Source organism: Electrona antarctica (genome assembly GCF_951216825.1).
Source record: "Electrona antarctica genome assembly, chromosome: 16".
NCBI lineage: Eukaryota > Metazoa > Chordata > Actinopteri > Myctophiformes > Myctophidae > Electrona > Electrona antarctica.
The window spans coordinates 4461206-4486410 of NC_136797.1; the positions used below are offsets into that span (position 1 = coordinate 4461206).

Consider the following 25205-nt stretch of genomic DNA (forward strand, 5'->3'; position numbering starts at 1 on the left):
GGGTAAATTAAAGTGGCCGATCGTCAAGTCACGACGTGTTGTGCCAACGCGACGCGCAGGCGTGCGCTTTGACGATCTGCTGTTTCTCTGTGAAGGTTTTCCTACCATGAAGACGCTGGGGTTTGTTATAAGTCTCTGTAATTTAACCACAAAGCCAATATGACCACAATCTTGTACAATTACATAGCAAAAAGAAAAAAAATACAGTCACAAATCAAAATCCATGAGCTAGTAAAATAATCAACCAACTTTGTACCATAGCCTTATTTTGGAAGGCAGGGTGGCTTCTGATTGTTTTGATATATGGGTTCAAAAATCCAAGCATTTCTTTACAAAGTAATCCAAAAATAATCAAATGTAATCATGACTTTTGGAAGTAATCACAATGATTCACGTTGCTTATTCCAATTTGGAGGGCAAACTAAGAACTGATTACATTTCAAAAAGTCATCTTCCAATCCCTTATTACAGTATATGGATCATATTATATCGAGATCGTGATCTCAGATTGGATATCGCCTGGGATTATGGATATTAGTAGCCTATACTATACAACAATGTAAAAAGAAATAGAAGGCAAAATGTTGCCGTTCTACAAGCTCACAATGCATCAGATCAACTATTCGTGACATTTTGGAAAAAACAAAAGAAGAAAAATAAATTATAATTAAATTAATAACATTTCAATTAAAAAGTTAAATCATTACAATGATCATCATTACGATATTATCGTCACAGTATCGATATCGAGGTATTTAGCGAGAAAGCAACATTGTCATATTGGAAATAAATGTTGGACAAAAGTACTCACATTTCCACTTATTTTATTGGCACTTTTTTAACCCATTTTGGGCGGGAACCCCTTTTGGTGTTTTAAACATTGTTATAATTTAGCTTTTGAAAAATAGCAGATCTACAAGCTCGTAGCGCGCCACCGAGTGGCGTGCTACGAGCTTGTAGGTCTGCTATTTTTGAAAAGTCGTTAAAATGTGGCGCAAATCATTGAATATATATTTCAGAGCGAACATTTTTAACTAAAATATTTGCTTCTGGGGCGGGTCCCTGGAACTACATATTTTGAGATGGGGGTCCGTGGCCCAATAGAGATAATTCTGGGGGTCCTTGACATGAAAAAGGTTGAGCACCCACTGACATAGAAACATGGGTTTTTCAGATTTTTTTTTTGATTTAGAAGCCTTTTTTTTATCGACCTCCGTCCAAAATGTGTTAATTGGCCAATAATTTTGAATACTTTGTCCTCCATTTATTTGAAATTTTGGATGTTCTACCTTCCTTTTGGGGATTTTTTTTTCTTTTCAATTCCTACTTTTGAGATGTAGCCTATACTGGCTTTTGGCTCGAAGCACTCCACTGAGAAGATCCATTGCTGCAAGTTAACACACAACCTCTCTGTCTTATTGTGCTATTTGACTTCCATCATAATTATCACCCCAATCCAAACGAGAGTTTTTTACTAAGCAAAATGGCACGTTTTGAAAACGCCCCGCAGCACCTCCTCAGGGATGGGACGATAATGGTTATTATCGTTCGTCGCGATAAAAAGCTCTCACAATAATAATGCTATCGTGGAGATTTGTATGTGTGGTGAAATTGTCCTCCGGCATTCACTAGGACGAATTAGCTTCTGTTGAGCTGCAAATTCAGTACCACTTTTAAACCCTCTATGCTTCAATAAAATGGACGTGTAAATAGCGCACTCTTATTTCACTCTACACAAGTCGATTAGTTTTTGCAAAAAAATAGCCGATCTACAAGCTCACCACATGTTGCAACCCAACTTGTGGCGAGTTTGTAGATCTGCTATTTTCGGCGGAAATGTTCCCCCCCGGAATAGGGGTGCTGGGGGTTCAACAACAACAAAAAGTGTCATTTTAAAAGTTAAGCATAATTTTGATTATCGTGACAATAATATCGTTAATCGCAATTAATTTTGCCACAATAATCATGACATTTTCATACCGTCCCATCCCTAACATAGACATATATATATATATATATATATATATATATATATATTTTTTCATACCGTCCCATCCCTAACATAGACATATATATATATATATATATATATATATTTTCATACCGTCCCATCCCTAACATAGACATATATATATATATATATATATATATATATTTTCATACCGTCCCATCCCTAACATAGACATATATAGGCTAGATGGCGAGCTACCTGAAGCAAGATGGCCGCCACGTACTGTAGCAACGTCGCTCTCCATTGGCCGACAGCGGGGGCGGAGCCATCTAGCCTTTCTCAGAGTAATATAGTAAGAGAGTGGCGACACTAGCGTTGACTCCCATTGTAACAATGGAATGCGGAAGTGCTCATTCTATCTCAATGGGATAGTTCCAGCCATAGGAGCAATGTTTGGAACTATAGCCCATAGGCCCCCGCTTTGCGGTGAGATCAAAGCGTGTCGCTACTCTCCTACTAGATTACTCTGGCCTTTCTTATATATATCTATGATCCCTAACACCTCCTCCTCCGATCATCAGCCCTCCTCCTCCTCCTCCGATCATCAGCCATCCTCCTCCTCCGATCATCAGCCCTCCTCCTCCTCCTCCTCCTCCTCTTCCCGGTACGCCTCGATGAAATCCGCCACGCTGTCCACCACGTAGTCGGGCGCCAGGCCCTCCTTCCTGTCGCCGGCGCCGGCGCCTCCGTCCTCCTGGTCGCGGCGCTGCAGCGCCTCCTGGAGCGTGGACACGCCCGTCAGCGTGAGCATGGTGGCGGCCAGGCCGCAGCGGTGGCCGAACAGGATGTCCGTCTCCAGGCGGTCGCCCACCATCAGCGAGCGCGCCGGCTCCACGCCGGCAAACTGCGCCGCGATGCACTCGAACATGAAGCCGCCGGGCTTCCCCACCACGGTGGCCGTGCGGCCGCTGGCCGTCTCCACCGCCGCCGTCAGGCTCCCCGAGCCTATGAGAGAGAGAGAGAGAGAGAGAGAGAGAGAGAGAGAGAGAGAGAGAGAGAGAGAGAGAGAGAGAGAGAGAGAGAGAGAGAGAGAGAGAGAGAGAGAGAGAGAGAGAGAGAGAGAGAGAGAGAGAGAGAGAGAGAGAGAGAGAGAGAGAGAGAGAGAGAGAGAGAGAGAGAGAATATCACTGTTGTTTCCGTCGACTAAAACTAAGGCGAAAAATGTATCGACTACCTCTTTTCACTGACGAAAACTACATGAAAACTAAATGAAAACTAAGCTATGATGACTAAAACTATACTGACAATTTCGTCAACAAAGGATTAAAATGTTAGGAAGGGGACTAGTGGACAAGAGATCCAGTATAACGGCCAAGCTACACCAGGCTTTTCGCGCACAACGCGCGCGTTTACCCTAAACGCGCGCGTTGCATTTAGGTCCAGTCCTATTTAAAAAAAACGCACGCGCGGGTCACGCGTTTAGGGTAAACGCGCGAGAAAAGCCTGGTGTAGCTTGGCCGTGAGTCATTTTACACTTGGTTGCATGCTGAAAATAGCTGATCTACAAGCTCACACGCAACACAAGGGGTGCACGCACCACAGTTTGGGAACCACTGCCCTACTTCAGCTCACGTTTTGAGCTTGTAGATCTGCAACTTTATCATTGTGTATTCTTTGTACGTATATTTATTTTTGACAAAGAGGTAGTGCAATGATTACTATCACAATAACGATATATATTATTATATATATATCGTTATATATATATAATATATATATATATATATATATATATATATATATATATACACACACACACACAAATACTTTTTGTTTGAACCAAAACAAAAAGAACATCACAACACAACCTTTAAATAGTGGGCAGAACTATATTTTTTAGTAACAGACATCCATCCTCAAGGACTGAATTCTGAATTTGCTGCCTGGTCTGTCATTTCTAGTCCAATGCTGCCCCCTCGTGGCTAAACAGAGAATAACCACTGTAGCAGTCATTCCTGAGCTGAAGCTCCTGGATGGCTGGAAACAAAAGGTCAATTATCAGAGTTATTGTTAACCCATTCTGGTTCTGGGCGGGAACCCCTTTGGTGTTTTTTTAAGCATTCTGTTCTACTTTAGTTATTGAAAAATAGCAGATCTACAAGCTCAAGGTTTTCCAGAAAACTGTCATGATTTAGAACACATTTTGTAGGCATCAGGTCTAAATGGGTTAAAGTACATTTTCAGGCAATAAAAAACTAGCCTCCAAGGCCTGACAGCAACGATGTCATCTAATACAGGGGTTCTCAACCCGTGGGTCGCGACCCCTCGGGGGGGTCGCCAAAATATTTTAGGGGGTCCCCAAATTATTAAAAAATAAATAAATAAATAAATACATTTTTATTTTCACGATTTAAAAAAAATAGCAGACCTACAAGCTCGTAGCGCGCCACTCGGTGGCGCGCTATGAGCTTGTAGATCTGCTATTTTTCAATAGCTAAATTATAACATAATGCTTAAAACACCAAAAGGGGTTCCCGCCCAAAATGGTTTAAGGTTATTGTAGCAGTCAATTTATATTGGGGGTCAGGACGGGGGTCCCGAGACATTGCCAAAGCATTTCCGGGGGTCCCCGGCCAAAAACGTTGAGAACCCCTGATATAGTAGGTAGGCTACCTATAGATACTCACTGTAACGATGTCATATAGGTAGGCTACCTATAGATACTCACTGTAACGATGTCATATAGTAGGTAGGCTACCTATAGATACTCACTGTAACGATGTCATATAGTAGGTAGGCTACCTATAGATACTCACTGTAACGATGTCATATAGTAGGTAGGCTACCTATAGATACTCACTGTAACGATGTCATATAGTAGGTAGGCTACCTATAGATACTCACTGTAACGATGTCATATAGTAGGTAGGCTACCTATAGATACTCACTGTAACGATGTCATATAGGTAGGCTACCTATAGATACTCACTGTAACGATGTCATATAGTAGGTAGGCTACCTATAGATACTCACTGTAACGATGTCATATAGTAGGTAGGCTACCTATAGATACTCACTGTATCGATGTCATATAGTAGGTAGGCTACCTATAGATACTCACTGTAACGATGTCATATAGTAGGTAGGCTACCTATAGATACTCACTGTAACGATGTCATATAGTAGGTAGGCTACCTATAGATACTCACTGTAACGATGTCATATAGTAGGTAGGCTACCTATAGATACTCACTGTAACGATGTCATATAGTAGGTAGGCTACCTATAGATACTCACTGTAACGATGTCATATAGTAGGTAGGCTACCTATAGATACTCACTGTAACGATGTCATATAGTAGGTAGGCTACCTATAGATACTCACTGTAACGATGTCATATAGTAGGTAGGCTACCTATAGATACTCACTGTAACGATGTCATATAGTAGGTAGGCTACCTATAGATACTCACTGTAACGATGTCATATAGTAGCTACCTATAGATACTCACTGTAACGATGTCATATAGTAGGTAGGCTACCTATAGATACTCACTGTAACGATGTCATATAGTAGGTAGGCTACCTATAGATACTCACTGTAACGATGTCATATAGTAGCTACCTATAGATACTCACTGTAACGATGTCATATAGTAGGTAGGCTACCTATAGATACTCACTGTAACGATGTCATATAGTAGGTAGGCTACCTATAGATACTCACTGTAACGATGTCATATAGTAGGTAGGCTACCTATAGATACTCACTGTAACGATGTCATATAGTAGGTAGGCTACCTATAGATACTCACTGTAACGATGTCATATAGTAGGTAGGCTACCTATAGATACTCACTGTAACGATGTCATATAGTAGTAGGTAGGCTACCTATAGATACTCACTGTAACGATGTCATATAGTAGTAGGTAGGCTACCTATAGATACTCACTGTAACGATGTCATATAGTAGTAGGTAGGCTACCTATAGATACTCACTGTAACGATGTCATATAGTAGGTAGGCTACCTATAGATACTCACTGTAACGATGTCATATAGTAGGTAGGCTACCTATAGATACTCACTGTAACGATGTCATATAGTAGGTAGGCTACCTATAGATACTCACTGTAACGATGTCATATAGTAGGTAGGCTACCTATAGATACTCACTGTAACGATGTCATATAGTAGTAGGTAGGCTACCTATAGATACTCACTGTAACGATGTCATATAGTAGTAGGTAGGCTACCTATAGATACTCACTGTAACGATGTCATATAGTAGTAGGTAGGCTACCTATAGATACTCACTGTCATATAGTAGGTAGGCTACCTATAGATACTCACTGTAACTGCGGGAAAACGCTGCTAAAAGTCAGAAAACGCAGACTAAACAATTTCAGATGATTAAATGGGACTAAAACAAATGTTATTTAAACGACTAAGACTAAATCAGAATGTGCTGTCAAATGTACGCACGCACGGGCACGCAGCACACAATCTATAATTTAGGCATTTAGCAGACGCTCTTAATCCACAGCAATTTACAGTAAGCAAGAATGACAAAAAACATGGTAATACATCACATACATAAAAATAGTCATCAAGAATCATACAGGTACCTAAGCTAAGAACCTAACCGTAAAATATCTATATAATGAAACTATGTGTATACGATATAGAGTGCTGTGTCTACATAAAAGGCTATCTAAGTTACATAACTTGAGCCTTTGCATACGCCTGTAAGTAGTGATGCACCGAATATTCGGCCGCAGAAAATATTCTGCAGAAAATGTCTAAAAATGCATTTTTCCCGAATAGGCAGAAAATATACCACTGAATAGTGTATGCAATTAATGCATTCAAAAGAGCTGAATAAATGTTTTATGGACCCATAATAGTGATTATTATTTAAGTTAAGTTTTGCCATAACCAATTATTTTGCCATAAATCAGGTAGCTTTAAGGTACGGCCATGACAGCAATGGTAGGAAAAAATATATATTATAATAATCATATTCGGATATTCAGTTTTCGGCCAACTGTTTCCTATATTCGGTATTCGGTTTCGGCTAAGAATTTCCCTTTCGGTGCATCCCTACCTGTAAGGTGGTCGAGGCTAAGATAGATGGAGTCTGAAGAGGTGGGTTTTCAGACTACTATGGGCTAAGATACATGGAGTCTGAAGAGGTGGGTCTTCAGACTACTATGGGCTAAGATAGATGGAGTCTGAAGAGGTGGGTCTTCAGACTACTATGGGCTAAGATAGATGGAGTCTGAAGAGGTGGGTCTTCAGACTACTATGGGCTAAGATAGATGGAGTCTGAAGAGGTGGGTCTTCAGACTACTATGGGCTAAGATAGATGGAGTCTGAAGAGGTGGGTCTTCAGACTACTATGGGCTAAGATAGATGGAGTCTGAAGAGGTGGGTCTTCAGACTACTATGGGCTAAGATAGATGGAGTCTGAAGAGGTGGGTCTTCAGACTACTATGGGCTAAGATAGATGGAGTCTGAAGAGGTGGGTCTTCAGACTACTATGGGCTAAGATAGATGGAGTCTGAAGAGGTGGGTCTTCAGACTACTATGGGCTAAGATAGATGGAGTCTGAAGAGGTGGGTCTTCAGACTACTATGGGCTAAGATAGATGGAGTCTGAAGAGGTGGGTCTTCAGACTACTATGGGCTAAGATAGATGGAGTCTGAAGAGGTGGGTCTTCAGACTACTATGGGCTAAGATAGATGGAGTCTGAAGAGGTGGTTCTTCAGACTACGGCGGAAGATTGGGAGTGAGTTTTGCAGTTCTGATTGCAATGGGAAGTGCATTCTATAGTTTTGGAGCCAGTGTGGAGCGTCACGCATGCACGCGCGCACGCACACAAACGCACACACACACACACACACACACACTACCTGGTGCTATCCTGCCCCCTCTGAGCGGGTGCCAGGGGTCCGGGTCGGTGGCCAGGAACAGGCAGTCTGGGTTCTGGAGGTAGCAGCAGGCCTTGGCCAGCTTGATGAAGTTGAAGTGCTCGTCGTAGCCCACAAGCACCGCCCTGACGTCGGGGTCCAGCGGGTAGTCGTAGATGGTGCCCGTCTGGGAGCCCGGCTCCACCTCCTCCACCACCGACACCCCGGCCTCCTGGAGCTCCGTACGGATGGCCTGGCAGCCGATCACAAACACCTGAGCTCCGCCAGGACGGGGGGGAAACCAACACAAGGTACCTTTACTCAAATACGGTTTTTTCCCTCCTTTTTTTTTTTTACCCATTTCAACCAGATTCCACAAATTTCTATATCAGTTGTTCTCAAACTATTTCATGTTAAGGAGCCCCAGAATTATATGCTGCCGACCCCCATCTGAACATATGTTGTTCCAGGGACCCCCCCCCCCCCAGAAGCAAAGAACGTTTGCTCTGAAAGAATAGATATTCAAAGATTTGTGACACATTTTCACAATCTTTCAAAAATAGCAGATCTACAAGCTCGTAGTGCGGCTCGATGCCGCGCTATGAGCTTGTAGATCTGCTATTTTTCAATAGCTAAAGTATAACAATGCTAAAGTATAACAACACTCCACTCCACTAGTGGAGATGCGGTGTATACAACATGGATTTCCAAACAAATTTATTCAGCGCAAAATACTGTGTTCAGGAGACTACGTAGATAAAAAAGCTATTCTCTTGAATGCTGCCTTCCGGCATGGAAAGGAGAGGAGAGGAGGAAAGGAGAGGAGGAAAGGAGGGCATTTTGCATTTCTTTCACCATTTAGTAAATGCTGCATTCGTGGTCTGGAAAAGGGCAGTTGTTGTTTTACAGACGGGTAAAAAGGGCAGGGGCTGAAGCCCCCTTTTGATGTCTATGTGTGCACATCCACCAACCACTGTTGTTTTTGGCAGCACATTTAGTTTTAGTCATAGTCTTTTGAATAGTTTTCATTTAGTTTGTCACATTTTAGTCACCTGGAATGTTTTAGTGTTAAGTCTAGTTTTAGTCGACTAAATCTACGGTTGATTTAGTCGACTAAAATGTGTTTTGGCGGGCCTTGATGCCGTCGTAATGGCTGATTTTACACTTGTAAATAGCCGATCTACAAGCTCACAACGCGTCGCGCTGCGACGCATTGTGAGCTTGTAGATCTGCTATTTTCAGCATGCAACCAAATGTAAAATGACATACTGGATCTCTTGTCCACTAGTCCCTTTTAGTCTAGTTTTTATTTCTTGACTAAATTGTCGATATAGGCTATTTAGTCTTAGTTTTAGTCACCATAGCTTAGTTTTCATTTAGTTTCCATTTAGTTTTCATCAGTGAAAAAAGGTAGTCGACGAACATTTTTCGTCTTAGTTTTAGTCGACGAAAACAACACAGCCACCAACACAGCGTTACCGTACCTTTCCCTCCTGGACCTTGGCCACGTCTCTCAGGTACTGGGCGGAGCAGTAGGCGGAGCTAAAGATCTGCTCCTCTGTGACGTCGCTGAACCCCAGGCGGCTGAACTTGGTGACGTAGTTGGCCCTGTTGTTGTTGTCGTGCAGCGCAGCGTGCCGTCGGTTTGGTGGACACGAAACAACAACAACAACAAATTAAATATTTGTTGTGTAGCAACGCTTTAACAGGGAACATTTGACCAAAAGTATACTTCACCTCGAAATGCCACAGTTAATCAATGCAGTGATTAACTCCATGAGAAGGCAAAGCTCTCTGTCTACCGAGCAATCTTCGTTCCTACTCTCACCTATGGTCATGAAGTGTGGGGTCATGACCGAAAGAATAAGGTCGCGAATACAAGCGGCCGAAATGAGTTTTCTTCAACGGGTGGCTGGCATCTCCCTTAGAGATAGGGTGAGAAGTTCAGTCACACGAGAGAGACTCGGAGTAGAACCGCTGCTCCTTCGCCTGGAAAGGAGCCAGCTTAGGTGGTTCGGGCATGTGGTTAGGATGCCTCTCGGGTGTCTCCCTAGGGAGGTCCTCGACGCACGTCCCACTGGGAGGAGACCCCGGGGCAGACCAAGGATCACGTCCCACTGGGAGGAGACCCCGGGGCAGACCAAGGATCACGTCCCACTGGGAGGAGACCCCGGGGCAGACCAAGGCGCAGTTGGAGGAAACACATCGACTCACTGGCCTTGGAACGTCTCAGGATCCCCCCAGGAGGAAGTCACTAATGTTGCTCTGGAGAGGGAAGTCTGGAGCACTCTGGTGGAGCTGTTGCCCCCGCGACCTGACTACGGATAAGCGGTTGAAGATGGATGGACCATGAGGGTGGTCTTTTAGGATTTAGATGGGTCCCTCCCAGGGACATTTTATGAGTCCTATACTTCAACTACGTTATAGAGTACAGTAGGCCTACTGTCAAAGTAATTACCCATCAAATGGGTAACTGTCACTGATGTATTGATTTTCAATGTATTGATTAGTATACAAAAGTAGCCTATAATCTTTGTTGAATTGAATAAGACACAAATAACATATTTTCATGAAATAATAATGCTTATAATAATAGTAATAATTATTATTATTGATTGAAGTATTTATTAACAGTTTTAGTAGAATTACAGTACAATTCAAGCACAACTCAATACAAAGACTGTTGACTATGAGTGGACGACCCAATAAAGCACTACACTTGTTTACAAGAGGGTCCACCTTGTTCAATTCATCATTCATAACATTTAGAGACATACAAATAATACTTTCAGACATACAAATTATATAATAAAACAAAATGACGCATTGTGATCTTGTAGATTGACTGTATCTATATATTATTATTATGTATTATTATTATTATCGTCATTCGTCACCTGGGTCTCGTGCAGTTGTTGGTGACGAAGAAGACCTGCTTGCCGCGGCTGGTGAGCGCGCGCACGGCCTCGGCGGCGCGCGGCACCGCGGCCTCGCCGTTCCACAGCACGCCGTCGCAGTCGAACAGCACGCTGCCGTGGCGCTCCAGCACGGCGCGCAGCGCCGCCCCGCGGACCACCGAGCACCGGCCGCGGCGGACCACCACCCCGCTGCTGCCGCTAGCCATCATCCGTCCCCACGGACAGGACAGACAGTCCCCTGAGTCCCCCCCCGGCCTGGTCTGGGACTGAAGCGGGCGACCCACCTACCCGGACCTACTGTAGGGCTAATGTAGCCTCGGCCGGACCGGGAGACGAACCCGGGACCTCGTATCAACCAGCCGCGTACCGTTACCAGTCGGCTAAAGAGCCACCATGGCCCCGATAGACAACTAGTAAGCAGCCACACTACTGCTGCTGCTGGCACTGGTGGTGGTCCTGGAATGGTAGTGGTGGTCCTCCTGGTACTGGTGGTCCTCCTGGTCCTGGTCAGATGAGTAAGCCTAGGCTAGAACCGAAGCTATAGGTACCGGTAGTGGTGTGATGGAGGAGGAGGAGGGGGCGGGCCGGTGGGGACCAGTCCACTGGTGGGTCCAGGTTCCAGAATAGAACCAAAGCGAGCAGCTGCAGGAAGGAATCCGCTGCACCGATCACATGATCACATGATGATAAAACACAACACCACTGTCTGTGTGGAATGCCATAGGGCTTCCACTATGGGACTTCACAATAAAATAGAACCTCTTATTTTATTGTCAAAAAAACATTGTTATATAAACCCAGAATTATTATTATTTTATAAACAACACAGACATATTTTATAAACCTAAATATTTTATAAAACCCAGAATTATTATTTTATTTTATAAACCGAAATAGTTTATAAACTATTTATAAACAATTAATTGTTTTGAATTGGCTACAAACCCAGAAACAACGACTTTAATATTTTAGCATCTGTCTTATTTTAAAGGACTACAATAATTGAAACTATGCAGTTTTTTTGGGGGGTCAAACAAAGGACAAGTATGCAAAAAATATGTATTCAAATTGTTTGAAAAGGAGACTTCCTGTCTGGCACTTCAAAATAGAACGCTTCTTTTATTGGGTTTATTGATGGTGGGCTAACCAGCGTACATGTGCATTACCGCCACCATCTGGACTGGAGTGTAAAACCAGAGTAGTCTGGAGGGGAAAGAACCTTAGTAGGTTATTCAAAGTGTGTGTGTGTGTGTGTGTGTGTGTGTGTGTGTGTGTGTGTGTGTGTGTGTGCGTGTGCGTCAAAGTGAAACACTGACAACACAAATGGACACGGTCAGTTTTATTACATGGTGTTAAAGAACACGACAACTTGAGGTTAAAATTAAAATGCTTTAATGTTGACAGTAAAGATATTTATGTTCTTATATATACTAACTATCTTTCCTTCTATTTTCTTCCCTTTAGCTCCTTCCTTGCTCACATTTGTGTCATAATGAAGGGAGCTTTCTAAACCTTGGCATTCCTGATTCTACAGCATATGAACCCATTTAGGCCTGAGATCAGATTCTAAAAATGTCTTCTAAATCCTGACAGTTTTCTGAAAAAGCTATGTTTCTACAGTATGTCAGTCGTTCTTCGATTTTTCAAAAATAGCAGATCTACAAGCTCATAGCGCGCCACTCGGTGGCGCGCTATGAGCCTGTAGATCTGCTATTTTTCAATAGCTAAAGCATAACATAATGCTAACACCAAAAGGGGTTCCCGCCCAGAATGGGTTAAAACTCAACTGTAAATATAGTCTATTTGTACAGTCGACTACACACAACTAAAGGTGCCGACTGGAACAAAGCTATATATTAAATATATTAAAAACAATCACACCCGTGTGAAGTGAGAGAAGCTCTTATCATCATAGGCCAATTTGCGTCCTCGCCTTCGTCGTCAATGTTTGTGTTTACACAAACACTCAAAACTGTCCATTCATTGTCAACGGCATTTAATGTTTGTGTTAGGACAAAATGTGGGTTACACAAACACCTAAAGCTGGACATAGGAGGGGATATCGCCCCTCAAAAACCTATGAACTTATGAAACCTATGAACATTTAAAACTCTGCTGAAAACCCACCTTTATCTTAAAGCCTTTTCCTAACTGTCATTATTGTATTATTATGTATGTTTTGTATTTTTACGTCGGCTATTGCATGGATTGATCTTTGATGTTAAGCACTTTGTGACTTCATCTAGAAAATGTGCTATATAAATAAATTCATTAGCATTATCATTATCATTATAAACTGGTTCTTCAGAGTGATAAACAGTGGGTTGGGACCCATCTGTGGTGTCACAGAGCCTTTTATGGGTCCCGTCATTATTCTGTTAGCTAGCCTACATTTTGTTTTTAATTAATATTATTTAAAAACATTTTCAAAAAACGTTCCCCAAAAAAAAGCATGCACAAATAAATACATGAATGAATGAATTAATGAATTAATTAAAATTAAAAATGTCCTGTAATTTCATGAACTAAAATGAAGGGCTAAAAGGTTTGGGAACGACTGATCTAAATACTTTTTTACTAAATAACATTTAGTCCCCCTAGGGCTCTATATTACTAAATAACATTTAGTCCCCCTAGGGCTCTATATTACTAAATGACATTTAGTCCCCCTAGAGCTCTATATTACTAAATAACATTTAGTCCCCCTAGGGCTCTATATTACTAAATAACATTTAGTCCCCCTAGAGCTCTATATTACTAAATAACATTTAGTCCCCCTAGGGCTCTATATTACTAAATGACATTTAGTCCCCCTAGAGCTCTATATTACTAAATAACATTTAGTCCCCCTAGAGCTCTATATTACTAAATAACATTTAGTCCCCCTAGGGCTCTATATTACTAAATAACATTTAGTCCCCCTAGAGCTCTATATTACTAAATAACATTTAGTCCCCCTAGGGCTCTATATTACTAAATGACATTTAGTCCCCCTAGGGCTCTATATTACTAAATAACATTTAGTCCCCCTAGAGCTCTATATTACTAAATAACATTTAGTCCCCCTAGAGCTCTATATTACTAAATAACATTTAGTCCCCCTAGGGCTCTATATTATTATAATAACATTTAGTCCCCCTAGGGCTCTATATTACTAAATAACATTTAGTCCCCCTAGAGCTCTATATTACTAAATAACATTTAGTCCCCCTAGGGCTCTATATTACTAAATGACATTTAGTCCCCCTAGGGCTCTATATTACTAAATAACATTTAGTCCCCCTAGAGCTCTATATTACTAAATAACATTTAGTCCCCCTAGAGCTCTATATTACTAAATAACATTTAGTCCCCCTAGGGCTCTATATTACTAAATAACATTTAGTCCCCCTAGAGCTCTATATTACTAAATAACATTTAGTCCCCCTAGAGCTCTATATTACTAAATAACATTTAGTCCCCCTAGAGCTCTATATTACTAAATAACATTTAGTCCCCCTAGAGCTCTATATTATTATAATAACATTTAGTCCCCCTAGGGCTCTATATTACTAAATAACATTTAGTCCCCCTAGAGCTCTATATTACTAAATAACATTTAGTCCCCCTAGAGCTCTATATTACTAAATAACATTTAGTCCCCCTAGGGCTCTATATTACTAAATAACATTTAGTCCCCCTAGAGCTCTATATTACTAAATAACATTTAGTCCCCCTAGAGCTCTATATTACTAAATAACATTTAGTCCCCCTAGGGCTCTATATTATTATAATAACATTTAGTCCCCCTAGGGCTCTATATTACTAAATAACATTTAGTCCCCCTAGAGCTCTATATTACTAAATAACATTTAGTCCCCCTAGGGCTCTATATTACTAAATGACATTTAGTCCCCCTAGGGCTCTATATTACTAAATAACATTTAGTCCCCCTAGAGCTCTATATTACTAAATAACATTTAGTCCCCCTAGGGCTCTATATTACTAAATGACATTTAGTCCCCCTAGGGCTCTATATTATTATAATAACATTTAGTCCCCCTAGAGCTCTATATTACTAAATAACATTTAGTCCCCCTAGAGCTCTATATTACTAAATGACATTTAGTCCCCCTAGAGCTCTATATTACTAAATAACATTTAGTCCCCCTAGAGCTCTATATTACTAAATAACATTTAGTCCCCCTAGGGCTCTATATTACTAAATAACATTTAGTCCCCCTAGAGCTCTATATTACTAAATAACATTTAGTCCCCCTAGGGCTCTATATTACTAAATAACATTTAGTCCCCCTAGGGCTCTATATTACTAAATAACATTTAGTCCCCCTAGGGCTCTATATTACTAAATAACATTTAGTCCCCCTAGAGCTCTATATTACTAAATAACATTTAGTCCCCCTAGGGCTCTATATTACTAAATAACATTTAGTCCCCCTAGGGCTCTATATTACTAAATAACATTTAGTCCCCCTAGAGCTCTATATTACTAAATAACATTTAGTCCCCCTAGAGCTCTATATTATTATAATAACATTTAGTCCCCCTAGGGCTCTATATTATTATAATAACATTTAGTCCCCCTAGAGCTCTATATTATTATAATAACATTTAGTCCCCCTAGGGCTCTATATTATTATAATAACATTTAGTCCCCCTAGGGCTCTATATTATTATAATAACATTTAGTCCCCCTAGGGCTCTATATTATTATAATAACATTTAGTCCCCCTAGGGCTCTATATTATTATAATAACATTTAGTCCCCCTAGGGCTCTATATTATTATAATAACATTTAGTCCCCCTAGGGCTCTATATTATTATAATAACATTTAGTCCCCCTAGGGCTCTATATTATTATAATAACATTTAGTCCCCCTAGGGCTCTATATTATTGGTCCACTTCCTTTCCCCTCTACACCAAACCATTATAACGTGGGGGCCCCCTAGGGCTCTATATTATTGGTCCACTTCCTTTCCCCTCTACACCAAACCATTATAACGTGGGGGCCCCCTAGTGCTCTATATTATTGGTCCACTTCCTTTCCCCTCTACACCAAACCATTATAACGTGGGGGCTCCCTAGGGCTCTATATTATTGTTCCACTTCCTATCCCCTCTACACCAAACCATTATAACGTGGGGGCTCCCTAGAGCTCTATATCATTGGTCCACTTCCTTTCCCTCTACACCAAACCATTATAACGTGGGGGCTCCCTAGAGCTCTATATCATTGGTCCACTTCCTTTCCCCTCTACACCAAACCATTATAACGTGGGGGCTCCCTAGGGCTCTATATTATTGGTCCACTTCCTTTCCCCTCTACACCAAACCATTATAACGTGGGGGCTCCCTAGGGCTCTATATTATTGGTCCACTTCCTTTCCCCTCTACACCAAACCATTATAACGTGGGGGCTCCCTAGGGCTCTATATTATTGGTCCCCTTCCTTCCCCCTCTACACCAAACCATTATAACGTGGGGGCTCGCCTAGGGCTCTATATTATTGGTCCACTTCCTTTCCCCTCTACACCAAACCATTATAACGTGGGGGCTCCCTAGGGCTCTATATTATTGGTCCACTTCCTTTCCCCTCTACACCAAACCATTATAACGTGGGGGCTCCCTAGGGCTCTATATTATTGGTCCACTTCCTTCCCCCTCTACACCAAACCATTATAACGTGGGGGCTCCCTAGGGCTCTATATTATTGGTCCACTTCCTTTCCCTCTACACCAAACCATTATAACGTGGGGGCTCCCTGGGGCTCTATATTATTGGTCCACTTCCTTCCCCCTCTACACCAAACCATTATAACGTGGGGGCTCCCTAGGGCTCTGTATTATTGGTCCACTTCTTTTCCCCTCTACACCAAACCATTATAACGTGCAGCTTGTAGATCGGCTATTTTCTGCGAATGTCGGCCTATTCAGACATGTCCAACATCGGGATGCTAGGGTTTAAAAGTGGTTAAATGTGCACCATGAAGAACCATTTCTGGTTCCTCAAATACATTTGGCCAAAAATAGGGTTCTCTAAAACCACATGAGGAACACTAAACACTAACCAATAAAATGGTTCTTTAGTAGTAATGGTGAATATACTATATCATATCCTGGTGTAAGTTTGATTCTATGTGGATTCAATTAAAGGAGAATTCCATGCTAGTAGGCTTTTTTTTTTACCTTTCTTTGTAGTCGTTACGTCCCCACCTAAGAGGTCCAGGTGTTTTTTTTGTGCAAAAACTCCTGGGCTGTTGTGCTAATTCACTTATTTCCATCGAAATAAGTAGTAAAGTGTGCCGCTTGGGATATTATTTACATTATGAAGAGAGGATATATAAAAAAAAATGTTTTTGAGCGATGGAAAAAAGCGAATTAGCATAACACCCCATAGTCCCATTCTATTCAATGTAATTCATTTAGGGCTTATGGTAGGGGAAATAGCCAATAAGGAGCTTTTGCACAAAATAACACCTGGACCTCTTTGGTGGGAACGTAACAACTACAAATAAAGGTAAGAAAGCCTTCTAGCATGGAATTCTCCTTTAATGTGTTATAGAGGCTATGCGCCTGTCATCATCTTACCTGGAGGTTATGCGGGAACGCCTACTGAGTAGCAACATAAACAACCTGTTGGCCTTGATAGACCCATACAGTACGTCCAAACATAAAAGTCCTATCTGATTGTTTTAACCCATTTAGGCCTCATTTAGGCTGCCAGTTTTCTGAAATGTTTCTATATCGGTGGTGCTCAATATTTCATGTCAAGGATCCCAAAAATGATATGTAAATTGGCCACCGACCCCCATGTGAAAATATGTTGTTCCAGGAACCCCTCAGAAGCAAATAGTTGAGTTAGAAACGTTCGCTGTGAAAGAATATACATTCAAAGATTTGCGCGACATTTTCAAGATTTTTCAAAAATAGCAGACCTACAAGCTCGTAGCGCGGCACTCGGTGCCGCGCTACGAGCTTGTAGGTCTGCTATTCCACCAACCTTAGCGTTGTGTCATCATGTACTAATGAAGGGAAGACAATCGCATAACACAGAAGACCAAGAGGGAGCAAAAACCCAAAGACCTTAAAATGTTAGTTCTCTAAAACCAAACCCTGTTTCATGTTGCTATGTCTTAGGGGTCCCTCGACCCATGATGGACTTCTTAGTGTTCCTTTCAGGTCTCAGCACGATGATATAACACTTTGGTCCAAACAGTGCCACCAGAATGCCAAAACTAGACGCTAAGATAGCGAATACCTCCACTACATCTGCATATTTGCCTGGAGAGCTGATATATGCAGGGATGAAGGCTATCCACACGGCACAGAAGATCAACATGCTGAACGTGATTAACTTTGCTTCGTTGAAGTTGTCTGGAAGATTCCGTGCCATGAATGCTAGGAGGAAGCTGAGGAGTGCCAGTAAACCAATGTAACCTAACAACACTCCAAAACCAACTATTGATCCCACTTCACACTCATAGACAATCTTATCACTGTGGTATTGAGTGTTTTTATGAGGAGTTGGTGAGGCAGACACAAGCCAGGCTATGCAGATTATTGCCTGGATGGAAGTAAGAACCAGGACTGTTCCTCTCTGCTGCATAGGCCCAAACCACTTCATGATGTCTGCACCCCCAGGCTTTGAGGCCTTGAACACAGCCAACACCACCATAGTCTTTACCAGGATACACGAGACACACAACACAAAGCTGATCCCAAATGCTGCATGTCTCAGCTGACAAGTCCAGACCCTGGGACGGCCAATGAACAGAAGTGAACACAAGAAACAGAGTTTGAGTGAAAGCAAAAGTTGGAAGCTGAGTTCTGAGTTGTTGGCGCGCACCATGGGTGTGTTTCGATAATAGATGAAGATTCCCAGGACAGTGGCACAGATAAGTGTGCCTAGCAGTGACATGGTTGTCAAGGAGATACCCAGGGCCTCGTGGTAGGAGAGGAACTCTGTGACTTTAGGGACACAGTGGTCATGCTGGGGATTGGACCAGAAGTCCTCTGGACAAATGATGCACTCTGTAGAGTCTGACAAAGAGGACAAGATTAAAGGGACAGACAACAGTGTCGTCCTCAAGATAACCTATACTGTAACATTTCTACACAATGTTCACCTACCAGTCTCATTGCTGATCTCTCCCTCAGAGCAAGTAATGCAGTCAAAGCAGCAGACAGGTTCTCCTTTCCTTCTGGCCAGGCGGGTTCCAGGAGAACAGCTGTCACTGCACACCGACCGAGGAGGCTACACGGAGGAACGTGACAATGATCAGTTTCAGTCTGAACTAAAGAAAAGGTCTCTTCCAACCAGGCTGGGTTGCCTACGGTATGGGGCTTTGGACATATAGTCAATTGAAATGGAATCTGAACAATCTGACTGATACATCTTGATCACATGGCTGTTTCCACTGAAGTGGAAACTGAGCTACAGTTCCTAATCGTCTGTCAACTCAACTGTACCAAGATATCAGAGACACATGCTTCCCACAGATTTCAATCACCCAAGGAGAGTTGACTAATGACAAAAAAAAACCTCCCATACAGTATATCTGCTGGGCGAAGTAAGTATACAACAACGTGCACACACAGCAATACAACAACGTGCACACACACAGCAATACAACAACGTGCACACACACACAGCAATACAACAACGTGCACACACACAGCAATACAACAACGTGCACACACACAGCAATACAACAACGTGCACACACACAGCAATACAACAACGTGCACACACACAGCAATACAACAACGTGCACACACACAGCAATACAACAACGTGCACACACACAGCAATACAACAACGTGCACACACACACACACACAGCAGTACAACAACGTGCACACACACAGCAATACAACAACGTGCACACACACAGCAATACAACAACGTGCACACACACAGCAATACAACAACGTGCACACACACAGCAATACAACAACGTGCACACACACAGCAATACAACAACGTGCACACACACAGCAATACAACAACGTGCACACACACAGCAATACAACAACGTGCACACACACAGCAATACAACAACGTGCACACACACACACACACAGCAGTACAACAACGTGCACACACACAGCAATACAACAACGTGCACACACACAGCAATACAACAACGTGCACACACACAGCAAGACTCGTGAGCTGCTGTGATAGCAGAAGGATATCAAATGGAACACAACCACCTTAAAGACTGGTAACCATTGTGTGTATCCCTGATAGAAATTATGGTTGAAAGTATGGTTGTATTGTATTGTATTGTATTGTATTGTATTGTATTGTATTGTATTGTATTGTATTGTATTGTCTTCGGTCGTCTGGCCTCCGGCCGTTCAGGCAGGCGGAGAGACACCTATTCACTTCATGAGCTCAACATTTTGCTATTTCAGAAAGCTTTAAGTCTTATAGAGACCTTTTTGGATTCAGAGTTCCAGAAGATCCCGTCTTCTTCTTCTTCGTCGAGGGTGAGTTCTTCGTCTCCAGAGGCCGTTCTCTTGACCACGCCCACGTAGTTGAGCTTTGCGCTTCCCCCAGGGAGCCACGCCCAGCTCATGACATCATAGATGGGTGGAGGATCGCCGTTCTCATCGAATGACACGCCTTCGCCAAACGATGTGGTGAAGTTGACCTTTTCCAGGTAATACAAAAGCTAGCAATGGTGGTTGGAAAACAAATATGGATAAATACATAAATAAATAGGGAGACACAAGTAATACATCGTTTTAAATAGTGTTGTTTTTGGCAGCAAATTTAGATATATATATTTTTTTATCCCACGATTTTTGTAACCCATTTTTCACCCCTGTGTCAATTATCTAATGTGATCCTGGGCTCTACACACCCTCCGCCAACCTGGGGAGAGCAACGGACTTGAACTCATGCTTCCTTCATGCCTGAGTGTCCAAGTCGCTCCTTTACACCTGACAGGGGGGAGTTTCCCTGGTTGGACGTAGCGCGTGGAAGGAACACGTTATTCCAACCAGTTCCTTTCCCCTCCATCAGGCGCCCCGGCTGGCCAGGGGGAGGCATAGTTTAGAGACCAGGATTTCTGCATGTTTTTTGTGAGGGTACCTACCCTAGGGCAGGGGTTCTCAACGTTTTTGGCCGGGGACCCCCGGAAATGCTTTGGCAATGTATGGGGGCCCCCGCCCCGCCCCCTCCCGACCCCCAATATAAATTGACTGCTACAATAACCTTAATAATAGAGAGAATACACCATAAATAAATACTGAAACCAGATATAAATCATTAGGGAAGGTGTATGCATGTACTATGTGTACTATATGTAAACTCTTCATTTCCACTTTACAGCCATTCAGACCCCGAGGGGTCGCGACCCACGGGTTGAGAACCCCTACCCTAGGGGACACGGGGAGAACATGCAAACTCCACACAGAAAGGCCCTTTCGCCAACCCCGCCTCGGGTATGGGCACTGATGACACGGAGGAGGAAACACACCGCCAGCGCCCACAGTGTCCCGAGCGGGAATCGAACCCAGGACCTTCTAGCTGTGAGGCGACAGCACTACCGACTGTGCCACCGTGCCCCTAATAGTCTAGTTTTAGTTGACTAAATGCATGTTTTTCATGGCTGGAAATGCCAAACCGCTCGCATGCACGTTTTTCATGCCTGGAAATGCCAAAACGCGCGCACGCGCGTTTTGGCATTTCCAGGTGTGCGTTTTGGCATTTCCAGGCATGAAAAACGCGCGTGCGCGCGTTTTTCATGCCTGGAAATGCCAAAACGCACGCACGCGCGTTTTTCATGCCTGGTAATGCCAACTAGTCTAGTTTTAGTTGACTAAATATCATTATGTCATAAGATTTAGTGGACTAAAATGTATTTTTGATTGCCGTCGTAATGACTGATTTTACACTTGCTGAAAACAGCCGATCTACAAGCTTGCGACGCGTTGTGTGCTTGTAGATCTGCTATTTTTCAGCATACAACCAAGTGTAAAATCACTTATACACTGACACCACACTAGACAGGAAGTCAGGAACGCCCAAAAACATCACTGGCTGCCAATGCAACTTGGTCCAATCCTTAATCACATACGGACAAACATCTATGCCGATGCTATCTAACTTGCGGAGGTAGCGTGCCTTGTCCACGGGCAACAGATCTTTCAACATATGGCATTGCAAATACGTTTGATAATCGCTACTCTGCTCAATATTGTTTTGAAAATGCCGCAAATTGCATTGCAGTGAACGAGCGAAAATCACAACTTCCCCCGTTTGTGGGCGGAGTCACAGTTTGAGGCGCTGTTTACGCGCCGTGGTGTCAGTGTATACTGGATCTCTTGTCCACTAGTCCCTTCCTAACATTTTAGTCTAGTTTTTTATCTGTTGACGAAATTGTCAATACATTTAGTCTCAGTGTTATAGTCATCATAGCTTAGTTTTCATTTAGTTTCCATTTAGTTTTCGTCAGTGAAAAAAGGCAGTCGACGAACATTTTTCGTCTTAGTTTTGGTCGACAAAAAAAAAACACATGGTTTGAAAAAGCTGTGAAAACCGTGAAGTCATATATCCCACCTGCCATGGCTGTATGGTCTGCAGAGTGGCACAGCTGTGCCCAGGGAAAGGCCCTCTTCCTGGGACACACTGCAGCATGTCATGGAGGGCGTGGGCCAGAGCGTACACAGCCTTGTACACACTGTACTCGACCCTGAGGTCAGACATATCCAGGAGGCTGGTGTCTGCCGCCGCCAGGTCCTCTTGTCCAGTACACACCCTTCCACCAGCGTCCACCCACTCGGGCGGAAGGGGCGCAAATTTACACTGAAAAGTGTGCTCCCAAAACTGCCTCACCTGAAGAAACACGATCAATGAAATATGGTAACACTTGCCAATGTTGCCGTCCACATCCCACGTCTATAATGCATTGTAAACACATACTCATCACACATACATACACATACTCATCATGCATTATCATCTGTAATTCACTCTATAATATCTTAAATATGCATAATGCTTTATTAAAATAATCAAAACGAAGCAGTTAGCATAAGTAGTCTTGCCGAGCCATGAGGCCCATATAGGGCAGGAGCCTATCTCCTGTTTTTGTAGCGTGAGGCAGCTTGATGTACAGGTACACCCCCTGGACATGACGCTAGTATGGCAGGGACTTACCCCCAATCCAACCCTTGATGCTGAGTGTCAAGCAGGGAGGCACTGGGTCCCATTTTTTAGAGTCTTTGGTATGACCCGGCCGGGGATTGAACCCCGACCTCCCAGTCTCAGGGCGGACACTCTAACCACAAGGCCACTGAGCTGGTTAGTTAGCACAGGGGTTCTCAACGTTTTTGGCCGGGGACCCCCGGAAATGCTTTGGCAATGTCTCGGGACCCCCGCCCCGCCCCTTCCCGACCCCCAATATAAATTGACTGCTACAATAACCTTAAACCATTTTGGGCGGGAACCCCTTTTGGTGTTTTAAGCATTGTTATAATTTAGCTATTGAAAAATAGCAGATCTACAAGCTCATAGCGCGCCACCGAGTGGCGCGCTACGAGCTTGTAGGTCTGCTATTTTTGAAAAATCGTGAAAATATATATATATATATATATATATATATTTTTTGAAAATAATTTGGGGACCCCCTAAAATAATTTGGCGACCCCCCGAGGGGTCGCGACCCACGGGTTGAGAACCCCTGAGTTAGCAAGCCTGGCTGGTAAAACCTCCTGGTGGCGTTAATTCACAATATCGTGTGTCTTCTGCAGAAATGATACTGTGAATTCATGCGTTCATAATGACATAGTTATAAAGGTCATTGTAATCTGCTTATAACGGTGCATAATTACAGTTATTAGCATACGTAAGTTGTAGTACTCATAAGTAGCACGGCTTAGCAGAAATGGAAATCAAACGTAATGTTTGAAACATGCTGTTTTAAAATAAAACAACTGCTACTTTCAGCATGTGTATAAATCAGGCATTACGACGCCATCAAGGCACCGCCAAAACACGTTTGCACGTCAAAATCAACTGTAGATTTAGTCGACTATAACTACACTGAAACTAAAACATTTCAGATGACTAAAATATGACTAAAACTTTAGTTTTTCTCAACAGACTACGACAAAAAGAAAACGAAATCAAAATTTGCGGACAAACTCAACAGTGCAGCATTATACCATGTTGTTTTGGTGCCTGTAGTCGGGATGGTTGTCGGGGTGTGTTTGTGCCAGGAAGTCCTTGAAGCCCGGTATGTCTCCGTGGTGGAACGCCAGGCTCAGGGTTCCTCGGAGGTAAGGCATGAAGCCAGGCCTCTGCAGGGTGGGGGAGGTGGTCCACCACTCACTGGCGATCCACTGAAGACTGCTCACGTTCTGCCTCACCACCTGTTGGACGGCGTAAACTTTAAGTAAAGCTATATCAGAACCGAGATACCGATGATAAACTTACTCACATTATATATAACATTTTAAGTCAGGAGGTGAAACAACTGCTTAAATCAGGCTTAAACTAGAAAATCACACCCGTGTGAACCGAGTGGTGCAACTCCCCTCTCCCCACCTCTCTCTCTCTCTCCCTCTCTCTCATTAGCAGGCAACAGTGCTAGCCTGGCTAATAAGCCAGACTAATATCACACAACACTGTCGCGGTATATCAGTCTGGGATGGCTCCACTTGGATTTCATTTCCCGGGGAACATTTTCTCTTTGACGCAATTGGTCAGAGCTACTGTCAGTCAAAGGTCTCAAGCATTGAACGTCACTGTACCAAAGCCCGCCTATATTGCATACCGTGTCCCGATTGGTCCGACCTGTTCTCTGCTGTAGGAAAGAGGCGTGCTACTGAGCCTCGCCAGACCCTAATCCGCTGGTAGGCAACTTTTTTTTGCCAACGGCTGATTCGGTCTGGTTTATTAACCAGGCTACAACAGTGCAGCACTATCTCTCTGTTTCTGGCACAACAGTGCCCCTACTGGTATTCATTGGTACTCGTGCTCATAGTCACACACAAACATAGGTTAACACGGACATTGCTGTTCGTTGGAGTGGTTGCACCACTCAAAAAGGTGCCCTTCTGGGCACAGGTCTCCACCAGGAGGATTGTGTGAGGTGTTTGGCAAAACGTTTGGGATATTTGATATAAACATGTTTTTTTGTTTGTTTGTTTTTTGCAAACCAGATCAGTGATCTGGTTTGCAAACTCAACGGGTAAACCAGGCACTCATATCATCTCTGAGGATAGAATTCTGGATGAGCAGGACATGTGCAGCATTTTGAACGAAACGGGCCACTCCTGAAAACTTTGGAAGGCAATCTTAGCCAATCAGTGTAGAATCTGAGAAATCCAACAGACTCGTCTTGATCACATGACTACAGAGATCATGTGTAGGCCTACCGATTTGCGTGAGATTTGGATGAAATCTGT

General features: G+C 42.9%; 2 protein-coding genes across 2 annotated transcripts; both read right to left on the minus strand.

The window, feature by feature from the left end:
- Positions 1–2579: 2579 nt before the first annotated feature.
- On the minus strand, positions 2580–11232 carry LOC306940294 (chronophin-like; the record flags this gene model as incomplete). Its single annotated transcript, XM_079525315.1, has 4 exons — positions 10761–11232; positions 9348–9471; positions 7867–8137; positions 2580–2956 (listed from the first exon to the last, which is right to left on the minus strand). The coding sequence occupies exons 1-4, from the start codon at positions 10988–10990 to the stop codon at positions 2580–2582; spliced, it is 1002 nt and encodes a 333-aa protein (XP_079381441.1). The 5' UTR covers positions 10991–11232.
- Positions 11233–17907: 6675 nt separating this feature from the next.
- Positions 17908–24083, minus strand: LOC306940295 (extracellular calcium-sensing receptor-like; the record flags this gene model as incomplete). The annotated part of the gene is made up of 5 exons (XM_079525316.1): positions 17908–18821; positions 18912–19035; positions 20225–20461; positions 22630–22692; positions 23961–24083. The coding sequence occupies 5 exons, from the start codon at positions 24081–24083 to the stop codon at positions 17908–17910; spliced, it is 1461 nt and encodes a 486-aa protein (XP_079381442.1).
- Between the last annotated feature and the right edge of the window lie 1122 nt (positions 24084–25205).